This window comes from Elephantulus edwardii, unplaced genomic scaffold (assembly GCF_000299155.1).
Source record: "Elephantulus edwardii isolate Elephantulus edwardi_28Jun2011 unplaced genomic scaffold, EleEdw1.0 scaffold00002, whole genome shotgun sequence".
In the NCBI taxonomy this organism is placed as follows: domain Eukaryota; kingdom Metazoa; phylum Chordata; class Mammalia; order Macroscelidea; family Macroscelididae; genus Elephantulus; species Elephantulus edwardii.
In genome coordinates, this window is record NW_006399752.1 from 43,977,218 (window position 1) to 43,990,846 (window position 13,629).

Below are 13,629 nucleotides of genomic sequence, written 5' to 3' on the forward strand. Positions count from 1 at the left end.
CATATTGTAGGCTGCAGTCCTTACTACCTTTAAAATCCTGCCGGAACATAAGCTGTGGGGTCAGTTCCATCTCTGTGGCACACAACATTTTAATCTTAGAACCCCTAGTGACTCAGTGGTTAGCACTAACTTGCTAGCCAAAAGGCTAGTGGTTCAAACCCACCAGCTGATCCAAACGAGAGAGATGTAGCAGTCTGCTTCCAGAAAGATTGTTGTTGTTAGGTGCTATTAAGAGAGCTCTTGGTGGCAGGGTCTGTTGAGGCCTGCGCTGCTGACCCAAAGGTGGCATCTCTCTGGCAGTTCGAATCCACCCTCAGCTCTGTGGGAGAAAGATGGACAGTGTCCTCCCATGCGTGCTCCCGTCCCTGACAGCCCACTGGAGGGTCTGCTCTGAGTCAGTTCTGACTTCACGGCAATGAGGGGGTTTTAGGTGCTGTCCAGTCAGCCAGCGTCACAGCGACTCCCTGCTCCACAGGTGAAAGCCTTACAGGTCCTGCCCCATTGTCTCAGCATCCCCCATGCTCAAGCCCGTTGCCCCGGCTGCTGAGCCGGAGATTGTCCTCTCCTTCGCTCAGCCTCTGCTTTTCCACGCTTGGTGTCTTTTTTCCAAGGACCGACCTCTGTTGCTAACATGCCCAAAGTTTGTGCAGAGAAGGAGCGTGGTATATTCAGTACTATTTGTCATCACAATTCAAAGGCTTTGAACATACTAGATTTATAACCCAGAGATCCATCAGCTAGACAGATAGCCACTTTGGAAACCCTGTGAGCTGCGTGTACTTGGACTTGCAAGGGCTGTTCTGAGTTGGATTCAACTCAGGACTGGTTAGCAGCTTAGTACCCAGAGGAGTTCAGAGGTAGAGTTCCCACCTTTTGTAGGGGAGGCCCCGTCCTGTTGCTGGTCAGGCGTCTGCAAGTGGAGACCTGCTTGTTCCTATTCTGCTAGACAGGTTTAAGCAGAACTTTGAGGTTAGGATTAAATATAGGCCAGAAAGAAAGGCTTGGGGATGCCCTCCAAAAAAAATCAGCCAGCGAAAGCCTCATGGCTCACGGGGATGGCAGCTGACCCGGAACTGCTTCCTTCTGTTGTGTGTGGGGTCACCTTGAGTCTACATCCTGAGGTAACCACTCTTAACAGCTTGCTTTGTTCCATTTCCGTGCTGCTCCTCAATTTGTGCACGTTCTGTGTTGTCGAGTCAGAACTGACCCATAGCTGATCCTCTGTGGATTTTCACAGGCAATAAATCACACGGGCGGATCCTTCTGCCATGAGCAGTTGGTGGATTCGAACCGCTTACCTTGGGGATTGCAGCACAGGTTCTTACCATTGTGCCACCACAGTTCCCTATGATTCAGCTTACATACAGCAGAACAAAATACTGCCCCCAGGCGAATCCTACCACAAGCAGTTGGTGCCTTCGAACCAGTGCAGCTTCTTACCACTGCATCACCAGAGTTCGCTAGGAGTCAACTCACATACAGCAGAACAAAATGCTGCCCATGCTGTACCATCCTCACACTCTCCACTGTATTACGCCCGTTGTAGCCGGTGTGCCAGTCCATCTCACTGAGGGTCTTACTCTTTCTCACTTTCTGCTTTTTCCAAACATGATGTCTTTCTCTACAGACTGACCCTCCTGACATACCTGGAGTTTGTGACATGGAGTCTCACCGTCCTTCCTTCTAATGAGCTCTCTCTGTACGTCTCTCCAAACACACCCTGCTTGGTTCTTTTGGAAATCCCTGGAATAATCTTCCCAGCCACGACTCAAAGGCCTCAGTCCTCCTTCAGTTCCTTATTGTCATGGTCCAGCTTTCACGTGCACACAGAGCGGTCGAAAAGACCATGGCCTGGAATTGAGTGACTCTCAACACGGGGATTTGTGTTGGTTGTAAGACATTGAATTCATCTCCAGTGTAATGAGTTTTTAAATGCTTAGGCTGCTTCCAGTTGATGTTTCTCCACTCTTTTAAATAATATTGAGAGTCTTTGAATATACACACCTTCACAACTCTATCTGATGACTTTATTAGGACATAGTCCTAGAATATGATGATAGAGTCAAAGAGGATGAACATTTGAAAGCTTTTGATAGCCACAGAGTTCTCCAGAAATGTGTGTCCACCTTTCCCTGGTACAGGTATACTTCATGTTATCATACTTGACTTTATTGTTCTTTATGAACCCTGCTTTTCTTTTTTAAAATTTTTATTGTATTATTTTTACATGTATCGTCAGGAAATCAAAAAGCGTATCGCGATGGGAAAGTCTGCTGTTAGGGACCTCTCTAAAGTACTCAGGAGCAACAGTGTCTCTCTGGAGACTAAGGTGCTCCTGATACAGGCCATGGTATTTGCAATCGCTTGTTATGCATCAGAGAGTTGGACAATGACTAGGGAGGACAGAAGGAGAGTGGATGCTTTTGAGCTGTGGTACTGGAGAAGGGTACTGAATGTACCATGGACTGCCAGGAAAACAAACAGATTCATCTTGGAGAGGATTAAACCAAGCAACTCCTTGGAGGCAAGGATTCTGGGGCTTCATCTGACATACTTTGGACATATTGCCAGGAGGGACGGGTCCTTGGAGAGGGACATCATGCTTGGGAGGGTGGAGGGACAGCGCAGGAGGGGAAGACCCTCTATGAGATGGATTGATTCGGTGACTGGGGTAATCGGGATGGGTGTGTCAGAGGCGGTGCGGTTGGCGCAGGATAGAGCAGGGTTTAGGGCTGTTGTGCATAGGGTCACTATGAGTCGCAAATGACTCGACGGCACATAACAACAACAACAACCATCAAATCAGATCTGCCTGGTACAGGAGGAGATTACCCCCTTCTCCAGCACAGCATCTGGTGGATTTGAACTGCGTACCTCTGGGATTGCAGTGCAGCGTCTTGCTACTAGGCCACCAGAGCTCCCTTGCTTTTTTTTTTTTTTAAAAAAAAACAAAACAAAACAACAAAACACCTTGAAGATTGTGGCCGTCTTGCATGGAGCAAGTGCCTTGATGCCGTTTTCCCCACAGCGTATGCTCACTTCATGTCCCTGTGTCGCCTGCAGGTAATTCTCAACAGTGCTTCACATTTTTCTCCTCAATGCTAGTGAATGCTGAGGGAGCTCTAGTAGCCCTAGTTGGAAGAACATGTCCTGCAATCCCAAAGGCATACAGTTCGAATCCACCAGCTGCTCTTTCTGGGAGAAGGATGTGCAGTGTCCTCCCGTGAGATTAACAGCCTCTGAAAACCCACTAGTGGGTCAGCTCTGAGTCGGTTCTGACTCAGTGGTACCCAACAACAACACTGTAGGTTTAATTAACTCAGTGTAGTCAACAGAGTTTCAGTACGCACTGAGAAACCGAAAAGTTCAAGTGACTCGATTTATTGCAGTGGTCTAGACCCAAACCTGCAGTATCTCCAGCCACAGTTTGTGGTGATGGTGTTGGGTGCCATCGAGTCAGCTGTGACTCACAGCATCCCTGTGATAAAGGGCTCTGAACCCTTCCCTGTCCTGCTGCGTCCACACCATCTTTGATGTGTCTGAGTTGGTTGTGACAGTCACAGTGTCAGTCCACCTTGTTAAGGGTCGTCTTCTCTGGCCCGCCACCTTTCCCAGTGCAATGTCATTTTCCAGGAACCGGCCCCCCTCCTGACAGCATGCGCGAAGGATGTGTTTCATCCTCTTTTCCTCTGAGGAGCGCTCTGGTTGGATTTCCTTCAGGACAGACGTCTTTTTTCTGTCGGCAGCCCGCAGGGTAGTCAGTGCCCTTCACCAGCACTGCAGCTCACAGGGATCCGTTCTGTCATCCTTAGTCATTGCCCAGCCTAAAGGCACATGGTTCGAATCCACCAGCTGCTCCATGGGAGAAAGATGGACAGTCTCCTCCCATGTGATTTACAGCCTCTGAAAACCCCCTGGAGGGTCAGCTGTGAGTCTGTTCCAACTCGATGGCACAGCTCAATGACATACAAGGACCACAGGACCCTCGCTGTATGAATAAGTGTGTGGTTTTGTCGGGAAGCCAGGTGCACGCATGGTCAGCTGTGGTTCTAAGAAAGTGACCGCTCACCTGGCTGGTCAGAAGGGGGAATGGCAGCAAAACAAGTCAGTGAACAACCTAGTTCAGTCCTGTGCCCACATTTTTGGGGGGGGAAACAACAACAAACAAAACCAACCCCAAACCAGCTTTTAAAATAAGATCTCTAAAAAAAATCTCTTGCTTTTTAAACTTTTTTGGGGGGAGGGCAGTTCTCTATCCTAAACTTTCCTCAATTATTTGCTTACTTGTTTTTCCCTAAGCTGACCCCAGCCCCCCATTACATACAAGTCCATTCAGAGCAGCTCTCTCTGTAGGGCAGCGTGGAACCATCCCGTGGGGTGTCCGAGGCCATGGTTCTTCGTGGAAGCTCACTCAGCCTTCTCACTCAGCGTCGCTAGTAGGTTAGAACCTCTGATCTTTCAGGTAGTAGCCAACCAAGCACTTAACCATTGAGCTACTACTGTTGCTGTCTGCTGCTGAGTCAGATCTGATCCTCCAAATCTGGGCTTTCAGAGAAAGTAAATCATGTACAAGATTGTTCATCCTTCTCCAGCAGAGCAGGTGGTGGCTTTGAACCCTGTGCCTTTGGGATTGCAGTGCAGCTGCTTCTTACCACTAAGCCGCCAGAGCTCCCTTCTGTGTGACTGCTGTTAGGTGCTGTGAAGTCGAGGACAGTTCATAGCAACCCTACAAACAACACATCTGACTCATTCTGTAAAAGAGACCATCATTTTTATCAGAAAGCAAAACCACCCTCAACTCAACAGCCACAGTTGTTCTAACCTGTCTTAGAGAAAACACCCCTCATACAGCCCTTGACCCGTCATCGCTGGTCAGTCTGACCGTGTGCTGGGCCAGCTCCCTCACCCCTGTGGACGTGGTGATGTGGACAGTCAGTTGCTCAGACTGGAGACGCCCTGTGTCCTCTGCTGTGTCTCTCCCTGGCTTTTCTCCTCAGCGCACAACCTTGTTGTTGCAGGACCTGGTGCTAGAGAAGCTCAAGAGCCAGCAGCTGACCAGTGAGCTGGACAAACTGAGCCAGGAGTTGGAGAAGGCTGGTCTCAGCAAGGAGCTGCTTCTGCAGGACAACAGCCCCGACCACGACACGTGAGGACAGGCTCCCCGGGGCGGGGTCAGGGCACGCCCCCGTGTCACGTGGTCAGCAGCCTCCGTGGGTCCTCCGTACCACCCGGCCACGATGCTATCAAGGACCAGAGTCCTTGTCCTTTCTGCCCACATCTTGAACCTCGAGCCCCCCAGGGATGACTGGAATAGATTCCTTTGTCCAGTAGGAAGACTTCCTAGTTTTCTTTAATTTGATTATTGTAGCTTTTTTTAAAAAATTAATTTTAATGAAAGTTTACCGAGACTTAGGGGTTTTTTTGTATTCATTGTTGCACTTCTCTCCCTGCCCACCCACTTACCCCCCCAATTCACTCTTCTCTTTGAAAAGTGAAAGAAAAATTCTTTTATTGTTACACAGTCTCTCCCCCTCAAATCCACTCCACTGAGGAGCCTTTATTCTGGACTCATGTCATGACAATAATACCTAATCATACATCCCTTTTAAACAGTTTTTTCCCTCATCTGTTTCAATCCAGTATGCATTATTTATCCCCTCTTTCTCAGTCTCTACCCCCCAGCCCCGATGTCCCATTTTACAACAGTGGCTTTGTGCAGTATTTGTTCTTTTTTGACTGAGATACTTCACTCAGCATAATGTTCTCCAGGGTCATCTGTTTTGTATAATATTGCATGAGTTCCTTGTTTTTCAATGCAGCGTAGTATTCAATTGTGTGAATATACCACAGCTTCTCTATCCATTCGTTTATTGATGGGCACTTGGTTTGTTTCCATGTAACTTCTTCTTGCATGGCTCTTTTTAAAGTGATCTAATTTTTCAAGGGAAATCAGTATCGGGCTTTTTCTGGACTTCTTAACTTACAGGATTCGTGTGTGTTGGTAATAATATGGGGTTTCTTGTGGTGTACCTTGCACAGAACGTCTAGGCTTTCTGAGACTCAGTTTCCCCATCTGTAAAATGGCCATAATATACTTAAAATGACTGTAGCATTGCAGCAGGGGTACTGCACCTGACGGTGCTGCAGGTGTGTGTATTCAGGCATCTGGTGGAAGGGCTCTGCACAGTGTTTTTGGCTCTTGCAATTGGTCCGGGCTAAAATTTACAGGATGGTGAAAGAAACCAATGTCATGGCCGGAGGGTTGTGTCAAGGAGATTGGGGGCTGGTGGGTGTGGAGGCAGGTAAGTGATACTTTTCGTGATCTTGTATTTTCTCAGAAAATACAAGATTTTGGAGGGCAGAAGCGAATCCGCATTAAAAACAACGCTAGCCATGAAAGAAGAGAAGATTGTGTTCTTAGAAGCCCAGATGGAAGAGAAAGCAAGCCTCAATCACCAGCTACAGAATGAACTCCAGATGGTAAGAGCTAACCGTAGTAGGCATGATGGAGTGCTGACCTTGTCGTCCTGGGGGCTCAGGCAGGTGACAGGGCTCTGCCTCACTTGAGTTTTTCAGGCGAGGCCAGTTTGGTCATTGTCTTGCATGGGGCTGGTTGGGCTGTAGGGTCAGTGAGCGTGCTGCCCTCAGATCCTAGGGCCAGGAAGGGTAGCAAACGTGGGGAGTCCACAGGACTGTGGACACTGGGCCCTGCAGAGTTGCTAGGCTCCGTCTGGTGGGTCCCACAGTGCACAGGGGCATGGAGGACGTGTGCACACGTGGTCAATGCCAACCTTCCATCTCAATACTTGGCGTGTTTCTTGACTGCATGATTGAATAAGATATGGTGCAAAGCAGTTCTAAAACTGGCAAGGCCTGTTGAGATCACCTGGTCCCTACGTCCCAGCCTCCCCTCTGTTTTATGGAGGCTAAAGGAAACAATACTTTCTCACAGTCAAGTGGGTACAGTAGTCCCCAGTCCCCCAGCTCCCAGGCCACTGCCCTTCTTGTCACCTCTGGAACGGAAGGGCAGAAATAGCTTAGAGAGAGTGGTCGGTGTGCAGAGCAGTGGGCTTGGGGTCATCTTCTCCTGCCTCCCGGCCTCGGGCTCGTGGCTTCCTGACTCAGGCCCACATCCTGGCCGCTGGTCCTGGCAGGTGAAGAAGGAGTGTGAGCTGCTCAGACAGAACCAGGACGAGGACAAGCACCCGGCCAACTCCTTCAGACATCCCACGGGTGACCACGCCAAGGAGGCCTGGGGGCCCAGCCACAAGGAAGCCACGATGGAGCTGCTGCGTGTGAAGGACCGAGCCATCGAGCTGGAGCGGAACGTGAGTGCCCACCCTGGCCGCAGAGGCTGGAGAGGCCGTCCTGTTAGTGCTGACGTTACTGCATGGACTCGGACGGCAGTCAGTTGAGGTTCAACACAAGACTTAATAGGAAGGAAACTCAAAAAGTGGGACAAGGCTGCCTTCAGGGTTTCTGACAGGAAGGACATCCTTTTCCTGTGGTGAATCGCGCTGCCCAGACCATCACCTGGCCTGTGTCTCTCACCCCAGCTCTGTGCTGGACCAGGCACACTGTAGCCATCCCTCCACCTGTATTTGCCGGTGTGTTTTCAGAGGAACACAGCCATGCCCTCATTTTATGTCATCTTGTCTCCCGCTACCTCAGTAATTGTAGGCACAGCACAAGGCCACGGCCCACGTGTCCAGGCCCAATTGGATGCACTGTGCCCGGCCTTTCTTAGTCCCTTATAAGGTGGTGGGCCTGATTCTACCTGCTGTCCTTCCTGAGTGGGATGAGGCTGTCTGCTTTAACTCTGCTGTGATGGGCCCACAACCCTAGTCAAGAGAATCAGAGCCTCTGCCTTCCACTCATAACCCCCAGATCTCTCCACCGTGCGTGCTCTTTTCTTTCTTGAAGGCCCATACGTGTCTGGCTTTCTATGTCCTGTCTTTTTCTGCAGGTTGTTGTGTACCATAGAGTCAGAACCGACCCATAGCTGACCCTCCAGCAGGTTTTCGGAGGCAGTTAATTACTTGGGAGGAGACTTCCCCTCCTTCTCCCACGGAGCAGCTGGTGGCCTTGAACTGCTTACCTTCGGGATTGCAGCGCAGCTTCTTGCCACTAGGCCACCAGAGCTCCCTTTCTGTCCATATATATATTTGTATTTTTAAAAAAATTATTTTATATTGATTTGCATACTCTGCATATATTTTTTAATATTACTTTACTGGTTTTGGGGTTGTTTTTTTTTTTTGTTTGTTTGTTTTTAGTTTACTGAGCAGCTTACCCAGCTGATCTTGCATGGGTTATTCGTTGACATTGGTTCAGGATGTGTGCACCTTCCCATTGTTTCCCTTCTAGTGGTTCTGTTTCCATTAGTCTAGTTTCCCTGCTCCCTTTTCTTCTTTGTTTTAAGGTAATAGTTTGGTCTCATGTAGGTGATTTTTCTTGAAGGACTCTAGTACTTAAGAGATGATGCTCATTAATTTTGGGTCAGTTTGTTATTTAGCTTGAGATGGCAGAGGGGATGGTGCTCAGGTGTTCATTTTGGTTCAGAGTTTGCAGAATGTCTCCATGCTGCTGTACTCTGGCAGCCTTCCAGCTTCAGACAGTACTGTCTGGTGGGTTGATTTGTCTTTGAGGTTTTATTCCATGGGTGTGTGTGTGTGTGTGTGTGTGTGTGTGTGTAAATCCATATACAACCATATAACACACATAGTGTACATGGAAAGGTAACTACAGGGGTGTGTATTCTTTGCCCTTCCCCCTCCAAAAAACTATAATAAGTAAATTTTTTGGTGTGAAAACAGGTGTAGAGTTAATCTTTTGAGTTGTCTTTTTCATTAAAGTATATTTTTATTTGTTGTTGTTGTTGTTGACTGCCTTCCACTCGAGCATGGCTCATAGCGACCCCATGAGCAAAAGGCCTGAAGCCCCTTTACAACTATTGACATTTATCAAAGTTCGTAGAGTTTCTAGAGGCATGTTGTTTAGGAAGTGGATGCCACTCCTGCTTCCAAACCTGTCATAGTATGTTATTGTTGTTACGTGCCATTGAGTCACCTGCGATGCATAGTGACCCTATGTACAGCAGCTCTGAACCCTTACCTGTCCTGAGCCAGTCTCACGAACTCTGATACGCCAACCCCCATCGCCCCAGTTACTGTATCAGTCCGTCTTATCCGGGGTCTTTCTCTCCTGCACTGTCTGTCTACCCTTCCAAGCATGATGTACTTCTCCACGGACGGATCTCTCCTGGCCATGTGCCCAGATTAGGTGAGGCGGAGCTTCAAAATCTTAGGCTCCAAGGAGAGAATTGGTTCTCCACGGACGGATCTCTCCTGGCCATGTGCCCAGATTAGGTGAGGCGGAGCTTCAAAATCTTAGGCTCCAAGGAGAGAATTGGTTTCTCCCTCTCCTAGACAGACCTTGTTTCCTTGGCAGTCCACGGGTGGTGCCCTCTCATGGGAATTTACAGCCTCTGAACCCCCCCCCCCCAGAGGGTCTGCTAAGAGTTGATTCTGGCACTGAGGATTCACTACAGTAATAATAGTTGCATTTGAGAGATATTTTTTCCCCCAGTGATTTCCCAATATTATATAGACCTTTTAAAACCAAGTACTTTCTATGTTCTATGTTACTTATGTTTCCCTCCAAGATACCTTTAGTATCTGTTTTAGCTTTACACCTGTTGAATGTCTTTTTAGACAGAACTGTGCTGCCCCTACCTGATGGACCCTGGTTCTGCCCCTGTAAGCATTGGCACCTGGGGTTAGTCACAGCTTGGGTGCCGGCCTCCAGCCAGCCTGCGTCCAGCTGGGGCCCAACCTGCCTCTCGCTCTCGCCCCTAGAATGCGGCGCTGCAGGCGGAGAAACAGCTGCTCAAGGAACAGCTGCATCACTTGGAGTCGCAGAACGTGGCCTTCAGCAGTCAGATCCTGACGCTGCAGAAGCAGAGCGCCTTCCTGCAGGAACACAACACCACGCTGCAGACCCAGACGGCCAAGCTCCAGGTGAGAGGGGAGGCTGCAGGGGTCCAGACGGCCAAGCTCCAGGTCAGGGGGGAGGCTGCAGACCCAGACAGTCAAGATCCAGGTCAGGGGGGAGGCTGCAGGGGTCCAGACGGCCAAGCTCCAGGTGAGAGGGGAGGCTGCAGACCCAGACGGCCAAGCTCCAGGTCACGGGGGGAGGCTGCAGACCCAGACAGTCAAGCTCCATGCGAGGGGGGGAGGCTGCAGAGGTCCTGACAGCCATACTCCAGGTCAGGGGGAAGGCTTCAGGGGCCCACGGCTTGTCCAAGAGGCCAGTCTCAAGCACACACTCCCAGCAGAAGCAGGAGGCAACTTCTCAAAGCATGTAACAAAATTTAAAAAAAAAAAAAAGCCCCTCTAAAGCCTTGCCTAGTCTAGCCACAGGATCTTTGAATGTGGGAATGGTTTGATTGAGGTCATGTTTTTTACTTGCACCCTGTCTCTGTTTTTATGGGATCAAATAAGTTCAGTTAAACAGTTAACCAGGTTTCTCAGCTGTAGAATTCTAGAGAGCCTTTTTTAAGTAGTGTGTTCCGAGTCTCCACGAGGGAACTGGGGTATCAGCAGTCCCCCCAAAGTTGAGAACATACGGTGGAACGAGGGGTCTTGCCTCTGCTTTTAGGGAGCTGCTTGTTAACCACGGCTAGCAGATTCTTGAAAACACGTCGTGATTTATTAATGCTGTTTCCGAGGAAAGCATTGGGAAATAGAGCAGTGGCATGAGAACAGTATGCAGGAAATGACTTGCCAGAGAGGTTGGATTTGTTTTATTAAAACAAGGAAATCAAGGGCTTTTATGGATTCTGTGGAATTGTCTACGGAGCAAATCGTTTCATCTGTAAATCGAAATGAATTTTCTTTTTTTCACACTGAGATGCCTTTTCTCCCTCCGCCTCACCTTATTGTACTGACCTAAGTCTCCAGCACGAGGCTGAATATGCGTGGTCAAAGTGGGCATGCTTACTTTGTTCCAAATCTTCAGTATCTCGCCATTGGTCAGAACCCATGCTGTATGTAGGTTTTCCACAGCTGCCTTTTATCAAGTAAGGAGAATGTGTGTTTTGCCGTTTGCTGAGAATTTTAATCAGGAATGGATATTGGATTTTGTCCAATGCTCTTTCTGCATTTCTTCATGTCTTTTTTTTTCTCTAGTGTCCTAATTTAATGAGTTATACACTATTTCAAATGCAAAACCAACCTTGCATTCCTGGGATAAATTTCAGTTCCCATTATTTTGTCCTTTTCACACATTGTTGGATTTGATTTGCTAACATCTTCTTCATTCAAAAACACATTTTTAAAAACATCTTTGTGGGTAGAGGATCTCCCCCACCTCTTTTGTTAAGAGTATGATTATCTGGTTTTAACATCAGAGTATTTTCTGACCTTACAGAAAAGTTGGACATTCCTTCAGTTTTCTGAGTTGGTATCATTTCTTTTTAAAAATATTCATTGGAATTCACAAGTGGCATCACCTGGGCCTGGTGGTTGGTTGGTTTTTGGGGTTTTTTTAATTTTATTAAAATTAATTTTAATGAACTTTTACAGAGATTGTGGATTTCCGTACATTCATTGTTGCATTTTTCTCCTTGACCACCCTTCCCCCGCAGTTTGCTCTTCTTGGTTTGTTTTTTTAATGAGAAGAGTTATAACTGCAGTATAAATTCCTTTACTAAATAGACATAAGGGAGCTCTGGTGGCTCAGTGGTAAGGAGTTGCACTGCCAACCCAAAGGCAAGTAGTCCACCAGCTTCCCTGTAGGAAGAAGCTAGGCAGTCTCCTCTCACGCAGTGTACTGCCTCTGAAAACCATGGCATGTCAGCTTGAGTCGATTCTGACTCGGGGCATGACGATGACGAGAAGTAGACATAGAGCTCTCTGAGTCTTCTATTTCTTGAATGAATGTGGGTTGTTTGCGTCTTTCAAATAATTTGCCCACTTTATTTAATCTTTTCACGGCAATTACTTTTTGCTTTGGATTTTTGTTGTTGTTGCTCTAATGGGCTTCCAGTAATGGAAAGCATGCAGAAATCAAGGGAAAGGTTTCTTTGAGGTAAGAGGGGTTTTATATTTGGTTATATAGGACACACATGTCCCAAGTGGACTCTGGTGTTAGAATTGATGGAGTGAGGCCCTTTTCTTCAGATTCATGCATCAGGTGACAGTGTTTAGTACAACTAGGATAGCAGTTTCCCAAGAAACCTGAAGGACTGTAAATAATGGTGGTTTTTGTGGTGTGCCGTTGAGCCACATCACAGAAAGTTCCCTTTGTTGAATTTATTGGCATAGAGTTGTTTAAATATCCATAAAATCTTTATGCCGTTACTGCTGTCATCCTGTTACTGTTAATTTGTGTCTTCTCTTTTTTCTTGATCAGTCTAGAAGGAGTTTTATGCATTTTCTTGATCGTCTCAAAGCAGCAGCCCTGAGAGTTGTTGATTCCCTCCCTTACCCCCTGCTTTCCTGGGTTTCTGCCATTTGCCTTTAGTTCTGGTCTTTATTCTCACCTTCCTTCTGCTTGCTTTGGGCTTTGCTTGTTGTTCTAGTTTCTCGAGGTAGAAAGTGAGGTCACCGGTAGAGTTTTTCGGTTTCTAATGCAGGACCTTGGCGAGCTCTGGTGGCCTGGTGAGGAGGGAGCCGTGCTGTCACCCAAAGGTGATGCCCCTCTGGCAGTTCAGGTCTCCTCCTGTGTGACTTACAGCCTCTAAAAACCCACCGGAGCGGCCGCTGTGCGTGGGTCCTGACTCAACAGCAGCGAGCGTGTCGGCCCTTCCGTGTTCTTTCTTGGCCTGTAACCCCTGACTTCTTGTTGTGGTGTGCTGTCAGAACCCACTCATAGCTGACCCTTCAGTGAGTTTTCACAGGCGGTAAATCCTTTACTAGGAGATTGTCCATAATTCTCCCTTGAGCAGCTGGTGGATTCGAACCACATACCTTTGGGTTGGCAGCACAGCTCCTTACATCTTGGCTTTAACATGTTTTTGTCCAAATTTCATTTAGTTCAAAATGCATTCCATTTCCCTTTTGGATTTTTCTTTGACCCATGGCGTGGTTTGGTGGTTTTTTTTAAAGACATTTTCTTGTTTAGTTTTCGAATATTGGAGTTACATGTAGAGCTCTTTCTGCTCCCTAATTTCCTGTTTCCTTTCAGCATGGTCAGAGCCCGTCCTAGTCGTGGCTTGAATAACTTTATTGAGACTTGTTCTGTGGCCCAGAATCGGGTCTCCCTCCAAGCACCCATTCTGTCTGCTCTTGAAAAGAAGTGGGTCCTGCTGGTGTTGGGTGACATGTTCTAGAAATATTAGGTTCTCTTGATTGATAGTGTTCAAATTGTCTGTATCCTGATTGACTTTACGTCTACTTAGTCTAGAAAATTGGTGTTTAGAAATGGTCAAAGTGGGCGTCCGTGGGGGCTATTCTGAGAAAGGACACAGTTTGCCCAGGCAGACCCCAGTGGTGGAGCCTGGGCTGATGGCATCACTGGTGCCGTCAGGCCCTCTTGGGAGGACTCCTGGGGTGATGGTAGACCTGCCCCCGGCCCTGTCGAGAATCTGCCTCATTTTTTGTGTCTCAGGCGCTCCTTGGTCCTGTT

General features: G+C 47.9%; 1 protein-coding gene across 1 annotated transcript in view; it reads left to right on the plus strand.

The window, feature by feature from the left end:
* CCDC88C (coiled-coil domain containing 88C) overlaps window positions 1-13,629 on the plus strand; it is a 180,324-nt gene that overhangs the window by 130,585 nt on the left and 36,110 nt on the right. Inside the window, exons 16-19 of the mRNA XM_006879117.1 lie at window positions 5,019-5,146; window positions 6,339-6,480; window positions 7,155-7,328; window positions 9,858-10,019. Coding sequence (XP_006879179.1) covers window positions 5,019-5,146; window positions 6,339-6,480; window positions 7,155-7,328; window positions 9,858-10,019 — 606 coding nt within the window. The remainder of the gene's footprint in view (window positions 1-5,018; window positions 5,147-6,338; window positions 6,481-7,154; window positions 7,329-9,857; window positions 10,020-13,629) is intronic.